The sequence below is a fragment of the Eretmochelys imbricata genome, chromosome 1 (assembly GCF_965152235.1).
Source record: "Eretmochelys imbricata isolate rEreImb1 chromosome 1, rEreImb1.hap1, whole genome shotgun sequence".
NCBI classification, from domain to species: Eukaryota; Metazoa; Chordata; order Testudines; family Cheloniidae; genus Eretmochelys; species Eretmochelys imbricata.
The window spans coordinates 44,616,581-44,630,005 of NC_135572.1; the positions used below are offsets into that span (position 1 = coordinate 44,616,581).

At 42.7% G+C, this 13,425-nt stretch overlaps 1 protein-coding gene across 1 annotated transcript in view; it reads right to left on the reverse strand.

Annotated features, from left to right (window-relative positions):
- Positions 1-12,372, reverse strand: part of MTMR6 (myotubularin related protein 6) — a 31,397-nt gene extending 19,025 nt beyond the window's left edge. The window contains exons 1-3 of the mRNA XM_077809465.1: positions 12,275-12,372; positions 5,085-5,201; positions 166-328 (exon numbers count right to left, since the gene is read on the reverse strand). Of these exons, the coding sequence (XP_077665591.1) occupies positions 166-328; positions 5,085-5,201; positions 12,275-12,298 (304 nt within the window). The 5' untranslated portion in view covers positions 12,299-12,372. The remainder of the gene's footprint in view (positions 1-165; positions 329-5,084; positions 5,202-12,274) is intronic.
- Positions 12,373-13,425: the final 1,053 nt, after the last annotated feature.

Consider the following 13,425-nt stretch of genomic DNA (forward strand, 5'->3'; position numbering starts at 1 on the left):
ACTATGCACAACAGATCAATGGCTTTCTGTGTTTATGCTGCTCAATTTCAGAGACTTCATAGAAGCCTCACATTTAATAACAGAAATAGCACAAAGCCCAGAGTTGTTTTGCAGAATGGTGGCACAAACATACACTGCAAGGTCTTGTGCACTTGAAAGTCATACCTGGTTTTGACAGTTGCAGCAACGAGTTGTAAATGTCATGACAATCCCTTTCTCTGGGAACAATAAAGTGAACTACCCTGAAGTTCTTGCACTGGATCACAAGAGGGCAGCCTGAAGTAGTCAAGGCAAGTTTCTCCACTGCAGCAATATGATGATGTAGTATCTATGGCACACAAGAATTCATAATTCAAGTCTTACTGTAAGATGTTAATCAATAGCACTTTAAAATATACTCTTGAAAAGAGACAAAGTAATTGTTAAACGTAACTGAACAAGCTAGTCAAAAATCCTAATACAATAGGTTTAATTTGTTAAAGAAATCCCTGACCTATTGTGGTCAACCTATCCTAACCATTTATTTGAAATTATGCTCCTTCTCTTCCCCTAAACTTCAAAGGATTACCAGTATGTCACAAACTTCAAGTGAATCTCTTTCTTCACACATAGTGCAAAGGTAAATCTTCAAAAAGGCAGGCACTTTCTATAAAGCTCCGTTGGCTGAAAAGCTGTATCCATTTAGGTGTTGGGAAGATATGCAGTTGGTTGCTTTCCATGTCTGGGAGTGCTCTTAAGTTCAAAGCATCAAACATTTTTCCATAGGAAAATTTCATTTTTGCCACACACACAAAAAAAATCAATCAATTTTCTGTCATGAAAATCAAAATGAGGGTTCCTCAGCTCCCTGTCTAGAAGGCTTTTGTCAATTTTGCTTTCCTTCTGTAGGCTGTGAAATTGACACAATTTTACAGGAGGGCTGCTCAGGTTGAACACCCTAGCTTTCATAGAATCATAGAATATCAGGGTTGGAAGGGACCCCTGAAGGTCATCTAGTCCAACCCCCTGCTCGAAGCAGGACCAATTCCCAGTTAAATCATCCCAGCCAGGGCTTTGTCAAGCCTGACCTTAAAAACCTCTAAGGAAGGAGATTCTACCACCTCCCTAGGTAACGCATTCCAGTGTTTCACCACCCTCTTAGTGAAAAAGTTTTTCCTAATATCCAATCTAAACCTCCCCCACTGCAACTTGAGACCATTACTCCTCGTTCTGTCATCTGCTACCATTGAGAACAGTCTAGAGCCATCCTCTTTGGAACCCCCTTTCAGGTAGTTGAAAGCAGCTATCAAATCCCCCCTCATTCTTCTCTTCTGCAGACTAAACAATCCCAGTTCCCTCAGCCTCTCCTCATAAGTCATGTGTTCTAGACCCCTAATCATCTTTGTTGCCCTTCGCTGGACTCTCTCCAATTTATCCACATCCTTCTTGTAGTGTGGGGCCCAAAACTGGACACAGTACTCCAGATGAGGCCTCACCAATGTCGAATAGAGGGGGACGATCACGTCCCTCGATCTGCTCGCTATGCCCCTACTTATACATTCCAAAATGCCATTGGCCTTCTTGGCAACAAGGGCACACTGCTGACTCATATCCAGCTTCTCGTCGACTGTCACCCCTAGGTCCTTTTCCGCAGAACTGCTGCCTAGCCATTCGGTCCCTAGTCTGTAACGGTGCATTGGATTCTTCCATCCTAAGTGCAGGACCCTGAACTTATCCTTATTGAACCTCATCAGATTTCTTTTGGCCCAATCCTCCAATTTGTCTAGGTCCTTCTGTATCCTATCCCTCCCCTCCAGCGTATCTACCACTCCTCCCAGTTTATCATCCGCAAATTTGCTGAGAGTGCAATCCACACCATCCTCCCGATTATTTATGAAGATATTGAACAAAAGCGGCCCCAGGACCGACCCTTGGGGCACTCCACTTGAGACCGGCTGCCAACTAGACATGGAGCCATTGATCACTACCCGTTGAGCCCGACAATCTAGCCAGCTTTCTACCCACCTTATAGTGCATTCATCCAGCCCATACTTCCTTAACTTGCTGACAAGAATACTGTGGGAGACCGTGTCAAAAGCTTTGCTAAAGTCAGGAAACAATATATCCACTGCTTTCCCTTCATCCACAGAACCAGTAATCTCATCATAAAAGGCGATTAGATTAGTCAGGCATGACCTTCCCTTGGTGAATCCATGCTGGCTGTTCCTGATCACTTTCCTCTCATGCAAGTACTTCAAGATTGATTCTTTGAGGACCTGCTCCATGATTTTTCCAGGGACTGAGGTGAGGCTGACTGGCCTGTAGTTTCCAGGATCCTCCTTCTTCCCTTTTTTAAAGATTGGCACTACATTAGCCTTTTTCCAGTCATCCGGGACTTCCCCGGTTCGCCACGAGTTTTCAAAGATAATGGCCAATGGCTCTGCAATCACAGCTGCCAATTCCTTCAGCACTCTCGGATGCAACTCGTCCGGCCCCATGGACTTGTGCACGTCCAGCTTTTCTAAATAGTCCCTAACCACCTCTATCTCCACAGAGAGCTGGCCATCTCTTCCCCATTTTGTGATGCCCAGCGCAGCAGTCTGGGAGCTGACCTTATTAGTGAAAACAGAGGCAAAAAAAGCATTGAGTACATTAGCTTTTTCCACATCCTCTGTCACTAGGTTGCCTCCCTCATTCAGTAAGGGGCCCACACCTTCCTTGGCTTTCTTCTTGTTGCCAACATACCTGAAAAAACCCTTCTTGTTACTCTTGACATCTCTCGCTAGCTGCAGCTCCAGGTGCGATTTGGCCCTCCTGATTTCATTCCTACATGCCCGAGCAATATTTTTATACTCTTCCCTGGTCATATGTCCAACCTTCCACTTCTTGTAAGCTTCTTTTTTATGTTTAAGATCCGCTAGGATTTCACCATTAAGCCAAGCTGGTCGCCTGCCATATTTACTATTCTTTCGACTCATTGGGATGGTTTGTCCCTGTAACCTCAACAGGGATTCCTGTTTCGGCCTCTCCAACACCAGAGCTGATGGTACTGAGGGAGAGACACAAAGGCTGAGCACCCTGCTCTTTGACAAGAGCCTTTCAGGCCTGCTGTCAGTTTCATTTTCTGCCAGATTATTCCAGGCCAGCAGCTGTGAAGGCTAAAAAGTTTTGGTTCTCCAGAAACAGAATTTTTCTTGAAACCCGTTTTTGTGAAAAAAATATAGCATTTCACCACAGGTCAGGAGGAAAACATGGAATCTTTTGCAGGAAGGGATTTCCTCAAACTTTAGTTTTAAGGAGTTGGACCACTACTTAATATGCAGAAGATGGACTTTCTATTGAAGAATGTGAAGGTTACCTTACATTTATGCCTATAACTGTAGTTTATGTTACTGCTCTTTACTTCTGACATCTATTCCTAGAATCGGCCTCTCTGTACCCACACAAGTGTGAGCTAGGAGGCAGCATAATCTGTTCCTGGGGAACAGGATGAAAAGAGAGAGATGAGAAAGATCTACTATGAATTATTCTACAGCTACTCATCTGGATGATCTAGATGTTAAACTCCAAAGTCAGTTCCATACAACTTCTCCCCCACCAAACCACCACCTCAACCATAATACATGTCCTTTGAGGGAAGAAAAGGTTAATATAGGAATTTTACAAAATTATTTTATACAGACATGTAAACACAACAGATCAAATATGGAAAAATGCATGTGTGATTTAACAGCTGTGCCCCTAGGCAGGAAAGCCACAGATGCACTCTGCTTCATCTGAGACACTGAAGGGAGCATACTATTCAGTCCTCTTACTACCACAGTTGTTTTCTCCTCTTAAGACTCAAATAAAATTAGACAGGAGTTTAAGAAAGCATTTTGCAAGACATGTATTTGAGAGGATGGGACTAGATTTCAATAACAGAATTTTATACAGTGGAACCCAGTTTATCCGATCTAATTGGGACCGGGGCCAAATCAGAATAAAAAATCCAGATAATCCAGAGAACGGGCAAAGAGCTTCAACCCCTGGCAGCAGGGCCCAGGGCTGATAGTGGGAGCTGAGCCCTGCCACCAGGGAGTTCGGTTTGGTTAACATGGAGAGCCGGATAATGTGGGCTCAGATAAATGGGGTTCTACTATACTAACAATGATTAAAGACGCTCTTATATATACTCTTTCTATAAATTTAGTTCAATAGAAGTTGTACTGTGGATAGAACTGGACTGACTTCAAGGATGTTAAAATGAAGTAAAGCACAATGGGAACAATCAGTGCTTTTGAACTTTTTTTTTTTTTTTTTTAAACACACATATACAGCACCTTTCGTTGTGAAGGATTCCAAAGCTTCTTCAAAACTATATACTGTATCCACAGAAACACTGAAGCACAGATTCCTCTGAGAGCACGGGCAGCAGCTAGCCAAGCAGGTAACCAGGATACAGGACTACAGTCATAGCTGAGATGCTCATACCTTTTTGAAAAACCTACAAGATCTTTAGTGTTCATGCAGAACTGAGACCCTTGGGTTTTGTTGTCTCATTTAAGGCTACAAGGATTTGAACCTGGAGTTCAAGGAAATCTAGATATGTTAAACCTGATGCTTAGATCACTAAACAATCTCCTCTCATCTGATAGCACAGAAAGTCAAAGAGGTAGAGATCTAAACAAAGTCACCACACACACACAAATGGAGAACTAATTTGGCATGACCATCTTTGAATAGACAAGAAATGGAAATTAGGTGCATAATTACTTGATTTTTAGAGATACCAAGCACCCACAGCTCCCACCTTTGAAAATCAGGCAGCTATTTTTAAGTGCTTAAATAATATGGATTTATTTTAGACACCCGTGTTTGACATTAGCCATAATGACAAGATGCAGCACTTAAGCCTGGTCACTGGTGCACAGTAAGAGTACGGATTGTGGATCTATTCCTTATTGTTTGTGTGCATCATGAAGTAGGGGAAAATATGAGAGAAACTATATCCAATTAATTATTTATCTTTAATTACATATGCACAAGAAAAAAAAGGAAAAGAAAACACATTTGGAGAAGCTGCATATTTTCAGGCTACAAGGTAATGCATTTGATATCCTTACCCAAGTCTCCTTCTGGCTAGAGTCTATAAATAACAGATGAGTTGCTGTAAGGTACAGAGTTCCCGTTAATGATTTGTTGCTGGTGCTGAAACGGTCTATTAATTTCACCTGCTCTACCTGTAAGAGGGAAAAAACAAACATTTTACAGGAAGTAAAAAATGACTGAACATCAGGGTGAAAAACCTTCCCTGACAGTGAGATCTATCAGCCTGTGGACTAATCTTGAAAGTGGTGGAAGCTCAAATGCATTGCACAGTTAAAACTACATGGGACAAATACTAGGAAGCAAGCAATAGCAAACAAATCTGATTTGCCACGAAGACTAGCTAGATAACCTAGGTAATCCCGTCTGTTCAAGACAATGCACAATAAAGACACACGGTTAGGATCATAAGTAGATTCAATTCTCATCTGTAAAGTTAAAGTTTTTCAAATAAAGAGTCACCTTCTGTTCTGCTACGTATTAGGGATTACTTTCCACTAGGGTTGATTGGTGTATTTAAGAACCGTTTTGAAAGCAAGAGGTATAATTTGCTAAAGTAGAAAACTTGTAGCATCCAAGTCTATCTGAAGTATAGCAGCAAATCCTCAAGCAATAGTAAGTATATTATCCTATTATGTAGGGATCTCGAGTACTGAATTAACATCTTTTTTTTCTTCTGAGGTTTTCTGTATCCCTGTCAGAGCCCACGGACCAGCTTGCCCTGACTTCATTTTCATTCTCGCTTTGTACTGTTCCCACCCTCCAAAACCTAGGTCATGGTATAATGACTTGCTCTCTGGTAGTGAACTGGAAACTCCCAGTAAAATGGAAACAAGGGCTACTATCAGCAAAAAAAAGGAGTACTTGTGGCATCTTAGAGACTAACCAATTTATTGCAGCATAAGCTTGTGAGCTGTAGCTCACGAAAGCTTATGCTCAAATAAATTGGTTAGTCTCTAAGGTGCCACAAGTACTCCTTTTCTTTTTGCGAATACAGACTAACACGGCTGCTACTCTGAAACCTATCAGCAAAAAGACATTCTCCTAAAATGACAGAGGAGTTGTTTTAGACTAGAAAGCTCTTGCAGGGAGAGATTTCTCATGCTGGCACCCAACCAAAAATCTTCCCATCCTTAACCCCAATAAAGGAATATATCATAAAAAGGGGTTTTAGATAGCCCACAATTTAGCTGGAGTGAACAAAGCTCTTTACAAACTCCATAGAGTTTGTTTTACAAGAAAAAAATCATGAACCTATATGTTACATGATCCTATATGTGAAATACCACAACACAAAAGGACTACAGTGAAAGGCTGGTCTCTGTAGTCCTCATTATTTCTTGGCAGGACTGTCTCATTAGTGCCAAGTTAGAGCTGTGTTGCTAGGGGCCCAATGCTACTCCCATTAAAGTCAATGGCACAATGCCCAATCACTTCTCTGGCAGCAGGATCAGCACCCAGGAGAGGTGGCTGTGACAGCATAGATAGAGCCCTGGTTCAGCAAAGCAGGCATCTGCATTTCCTAGATATTACCTTGATAATGCAGGCACAGATAACTATATCTAGATGACCCCAAATGGTACAGATTTGATTGTTAAACAACTAAAGCCATTTAAAAAAAGAAAAAGTCAAGTGCAGTGGGAAGGATAGGTTGTGTGCACACTGTTCTAATGAACCATTAACAGTATGCCACACCTCAAAGGGGGGGGGGGGGGAATTAAAACAAGTCAGTTTCTCAGTTGTATAGAAAAAGGGATTTAAAAAAGGATACAATATAAAAGATGGCCTGCATTTGCAATATAAATAAAATTAAAACAAATCTAAGAATATACAGCAAAGAAAATGCCAGGGGGCATCACTCTAAGTAGTTTGGAAGCAATATTTTAACGAAAAATTACCTTGTCTCTAAGAATTTTAGAGAGCTTTCAATAGCAGGATAGAAAACAGTCACCCCAACAATATATGAAATCTATTTACAGTAACCAGAGTCACAGGAGAGGGCTGAGTAATTGATTGGGACTGGTAGTGACGATCAAAGACTGCATAAGAAAGGACATGTCTGAATGTTCTCTAATAAGATGGCTAGTACATCACAGAAGAAAAATACAACAATCAAGTCTTGCCTTCCAAGTGTTCAAAGGCTGATTAAACTCTGAGGAGTAACTAAAACTGGTATTCTGTCATTCCAGGTTTACTGTCTCGCCATGACTCCATATCAAATTTGCTCAGGTTACAAATAGAGATTTCCTGCCCTCAACACCCTTACTAAATACCATACCTGCAAGCTCATCCTGAGATCCAACAGCCAAGTTGTACTCTTTCTGACAAGTATTACTAGTAAAAGACCCTACAGTGGAATTGACTCAGAAGTACTGATGATCTTTGAAGCAGAAATTAATCCCATAACTGTATTGTTCTACAGTAGTAAAGATAAAAAGTAATAACTGAATTCTTTCACTAAAATAAGATTTGAATTGGAATACACATAAGAAACAGATCTACGGTGCCATTTTTGCACAGTCTCTTTTCTGACCATAACCATACTATCTCCTTAGGCTAACCAAAGAGTGACAAACTGTCGCTCCTGTACAATGTAAGTATCTAAGTACATTGCAAAAGCTTGGCCAGACACTTGTAGAGTTCATTTCAGATTTGTTTTAAAAAAGTCAAGAGCACCATAACTGGAAAGTCCATCCACAGGCTGAACACAGTTATGTGTATGGCTTTAATAGAGTCAGTGATAAGAAGACTGGATGCATGTGTCAACAGTTCTCCTTGGTAGAATACTGGGCCCAACAGTTGCTGCTCTTTAAATATTCTGACAGGTTTCAGAGTAACAGCCGTGTTAGTCTGTATTCGCAAAAAGAAAAGGAGTACTTGTGGCACCTTAGAGACTAACCAATTTATTTGAGCATGAGCTTTCGTGAGCTACAGCTCACTTCATCGGATGCATACTGTGGAAACTGCAGAAGACATTATATACTATTGTATATACATTATATACTATTATATACTATATTATATGCTATTACCAGCGGGAGAGTGAGTTTGTGTGTGTATGGGGGTGGGTTTTTGGAGGGGGTGAGGGAGTGAGAGAACCTGGATTTGTGCAGGAAATGGCCCACCTTGATTATCATACACATTGTGAAGAGAGTTGTCACTTTGGATGGGCTATTACCAGCAGGAGAGTGAGTTTGTGTGTGGGGGGGCGGAGGGTGAGAAAACCTGGATTTGTGCTGGAAATGGCCCAACTTGATGATCACTTTAGATAAGCTATTACCAGCAGGACAGTGGGGTGGGAGGAGGTATTGTTTCATGGTCTCTGTGTGTATATAATGTCTTCTGCAGTTTCCACGGTATGCATCCGATGAAGTGAGCTGTAGCTCACGAAAGCTCATGCTCAAATAAATTGGTTAGTCTCTAAGGTGCCACAAGTACTCCTTTTCTTTTTTTAAATATTCTGTGACTGTGTGGTCAGGCTCCAGTGCACCACTGTTATTGCTCCACTGAGCACTAAGGAGGCACTACCGGGGGAACTGAGGCAGAAGCACAGGGACTGGGCTCCCCTAACCCCACTTCACATAGAATCCATCTCACTCACACTTCCCTTTATCTTTATTTTCCATGTTTAGTTCGAAGATGAACAATGCATACAATTTTGGAATGTATGTAAGGATTTAGGAGCGTAAATCCCATTTTCAAATGCAATTTAAGCACTTCAAAGCATAAATCTAATTGAAAGAGAATGGGATTTACGCTCCCAAGTCAATTAAATGCTTTACAAAATTTTACTCAGTATGTGCTGTAACAGCAATGAACACTAAGGGCAACTCCAAAGAGAATTTACAATTACAAGCTCAATCCACAATAAAATAGCCTCGTTACTGAGACTGGAAAGGGAAGGGAAGGAACTTCATGATTACCTCTTCAGGTTAATGTTCTCACTGCCAGCCCATTGGTCTAGAGCTGCGTGTCATTGCATTCTTGCCACTAGACCCACTATAAGTTCTGCCTTCAAGCCAGGATTCCATTTGCAGCATTCATAGTTTGTTTAGCCATTTACTATGCCATCCATGTGGAAAAACAAAATCTCCAAAGAGCAGTCAGATTAAAAAGGTAAATATGCCTCCCATAACAGTCAGAACAAAGTCCAGCCTAAACTATTATGCAGAAGAGATTCACAAGATACTTATATTTTAATTGCCCCACTTCCCATGATAGATCTGCTTACATTTATTATCAACTGGTATATGCCTGCCTGCCTTCTTCCACTCCTACGCACATTATAACCTCCAAAGTTTATTTTGAAAAAAAAAACAAATAAACAAAGCAAGCACATTAGTAGACATGTTTCATAATTGAATAGAGTCCTTTGATTTGAATTGAATAAAGTCAAACCTTGGTCATTTCTGCCAATTAAACCCCACATTTTAACGTGAATTATTTTAGCAGGAATTATTTCAAAATAATATTAGACTCTGACAGAGCACCCTCAAAAAAATTCATGACATACAATTTAAATTTCCTTTTTTAAAAATTACATTTTTCTTTCTTCATCTGACTTTTGACAAGAGAAGCTAAGGCCCAATTCCTGCAATTGACTCTGTACAGTCAAATCCTGTGCCCATCCTGAGCCTCATTGATTCCGATGGGATTGGGCCTACACAGAGCTAGGTGAAGGTTTGTTGCCAAAATAACTACTTGGAAATTGGTGAATCCAGCCAGCTAAACCAGTTTCCTGTCAAATGTAAAGTAAAAATATCTATATTCTGGATTGCTACTTTCATTTATAAGAGTTAAATTAGCTGTAGTAAAAACAAAATTCTCAACCATTACTTAAAATGACAATGTTCCTTTCAATCTATTCACTTGTCTCTAGTATGTTAGTTTTGTGTAACATAGTAAGTCTTAATTTATGTAGCTTTGTTGGCAAGCAGCTGACTGATCAGACCCTCCCCAGCCATAATGAGTTTTATACTGATGCATAAAGAAAATTAAAAACTGATAACCTGCTCCCTTAATTAAATATTGGTTATAACTACAGTACTTTAAAACTGGAACATGACATCATCCCCTTCCTTCATATGTCTATAAATCCAGTTTATGGTCAGACTGCCTGATCATTAAATGAGTAGCTTGTAAGGTGATGGCTTCTGGGGAACTGCAGATAATGTACGTTTCAGAGTAGCAGCCGTGTTAGTCTGTATTCGCAAAAAGAAAAGGAGTACTTGTGGCACCTTAGAGACTAACAAATTTATTTGAGCATAAGCAAGTGAGCTACTTGCTTATGCTCAAATAAATTTGTTAGTCTCTAAGGTGCCACAAGTACTCCTTTTCTTTTTGCAGATAATGCAGTCTTCAGCAGCCTTTGCAGACAGCAGCACTCCCTCTCTTCTTGCTGGAGGCTGAACTACCACTCATTCTGCATATCAAAAAACTCCATACACCACAGAAACACAGACATCAAGTAGTTTCAGCCTAGGAACATTTTTGCTTCTGCCGTTTGCTTCTTTATAACATATAAAGAGGGCCCGAAAGTTTTGTTTAAATTCCCCTTACTTCTTTTCTTTAACATAGGGAAAATAACTGGAATGTCTACTCTGGTCTAAGTGGTTTTTCTGGAGATGTCCCAGAGGATGCATTCTGTTAGCTCTCACACTAACTGAAGGGGGCAGGGGTGATGAATCTTTAACAAGGCATTCTTTCTCCAAAGTATGACCTACTGAAATTAGAAAACAGATGCACACAAGTTTTAAAAAGTTACTAAATATCCTCTCACTCATCCTTCACTCTCTTGATTCGTGGTATCATTGGAGTAGTTTTGCAGACATCATCATCTACGCTAGGGACATTTTCTAAATATTTCCCACCACAACATTAATTCATGTCAATTTGTGTTTACAATGTTAGAAATACTAGAGTAGACTAGCACTCAGCACTTCACTGTCATTGACTTTGCTCAGAATAGGTCTAATTGACATGGTATTAAAGATGCTGGCAGTTTATCTACACTAGAGCCATGATCCAGCATGTATAGTCCTTTATGCCTGTGCAGGGCTCTACTGAAGTCAACTGGGCTCTGCACTGGCGCATGGATCGCCACACATGAATCAGCTTGGATGATGACTGTTTATGGTTCCCAGTAGAGCTAGAACATAACTGACAGGGCCTGTAAAGAACTAAAAATTGTTTCAAATCCAGTTTTTTCCCTTTGCAGGTCGTCTTTAAAGAGGAACCATCAATTTAAAAATCACATTTCTGTATGAATTTTCCCTGATATTCATATAAAAATAAACCATAAAACCAGAAAGGGGGAAGAGAGTTTCCATTTCTCTGCCTGTTTACTTTGTACACAAGACGTTATCAGATGCACAATCACTTGCACCATTTCCTCTGCATGACTTCTGTTTGTGTCTTTCACCCAGCAAAGGAAAACATTTTAAAAAAATAAGATTTGATTGTAAAACCACAGGAACTGACAGAGAAACACACTCGGGGGGGGGGGGGAACTATTGGCAACTATTTTTAACTCCTTTTGAACATAATTAGATTTCCAGCTGACAAGTCCCTTTAATGGCGTGTACACGGAATATTTTCCCTTATATCCTGCTCTGGCTGGGGAAGACATGAGATGACTTGATCTGGAAAGTCTGCTCCATCCCTACCTTCCGTGATCCGGGAGGCACAGGAGGAAAAACGCATCCTGTGACCGCTCCCATCGGAAACCCTGTCAGCCCAGAGCGGCGAGAACACAGGCAGGGAGGGCGAGGTGGCTTTGCGGAGAGACTTTCACCACTCTCTGTTTTGTTTGCATTTCACAGACCTGCTGCACCAAACCGGCCGCGACTCCAAAGGCCGACGGGGGTGGGGAAGGATCCTGCCAGCAAGGAGCGGCCCCGGCCCCCTCTGTCTGTACCCACTGTCCCTCCCAGCGCAGCAGAGACTCACCAGCCGCCCCGGGCTCGGAGCGAGCCTCACCCGCCACCCTCCCGGCAGCATCTCCCCAAAGGTCCCCTCCCCATGGAGCCGCCGCCGCGCCTCCCCCAATCCTACCCCCAACCACCCTACGCCCCCGCCCAGCCTCCCACCGCGCCCCCGCACCCAGCTCCTCACTGCCCCCGGCCCCCCACAGCGCCCTCCCGCACCCGCCCTGGCCCCGCACCCGGCCTCCAATGGCCCCGCCGCGCGGGGAGGGGGCGGCAGGTACCTTGGTGGTGCGGATGTGCTCCATGGTAGCCACTGCCGCCGCCGCCCCGCTACGCCCAGCGTCTCCCTGGCGGAGCCGCCGTCACCTAGAGACATTTCCTGGAAAGAGCGGGGGCGGAGTCGGCGAGGGAGCGGCCAGAACTGCCTGGGAAGAGGCCGCGCAGCGCCCCCTGCCGGCTGGGGGACTCATCGGGCTCTTCCCGCGCCCCGCCCAGGCGCTGCGGGTGGGAGGCTGGATGTGACGAGCGCTGAACCCGCCCCCGCGTTCAAGGCCGGAGCCCTGTGAGCCCGCCCCCGACCTGCCCATCAGCAGCACCTCCCTTAGCATGGTGGGAACCACACAAAACTCTGCAGGGCAGGGCCCAGCAGGCACCAGTTAACCCCACTTCAGACTGGGGGTTCTCCCCAAAACCTCAACTAAATGCGAACCCCGCCATGATATCCACCCTAGGTAAAATAACCCAGCCCTCAGGGGCTGACGCCTTACAGGAGGCAAGAGCCTTAGACGCCCCAACCCACCTTCTCCATTACTTTAAGAGGTACCCCTGACCCACTTCTCCCTGTTTTGGTGCTTTACATGCTATGTCACATAGCAGGTCAATATACAGATCACTTTATTTTATGTTGCTGAACATTACAACATAACTGTTTATTAGTTCATGGGAGGCATCTGGAGTATGAGACACATCTTGAAAATCTAAAGAAAGAATTAAGGCCCCAGTCCTACAACAAGCTCTGGGTAGTTGCAGGTGGACCTCAGGGTAGGATCATGGCCCACATTTCCAATTCACCAGCCTGTATCTTCCCAAACAATTGAGGGAAGTGGGGAGTTTTGCAGAGTACAGGTCCAGACTGTGGTGACTCAGGAAGCAAATTCCAAAGCTGATAATCATGATTATAATCATACAGATTATGATAGGCTGTAATACATCATTTGGACCACAAATAAAGCATGGTGTGGTGCTTCTTAAAAATAAGTTTTGGCTTTCATCTCCCATGAAACACAGGTGACAGCCCTACCTTTAAATCTTCTCTTTGTGTCACACCATTAATGTTATAGTCACTAATCTATTAAATTCATCAGTTCTCATGTTAAATTTCTCAGTGACAGACCCCAGTGTTGAAGGTCACCTCTTACCAGGAGGCTTCTAT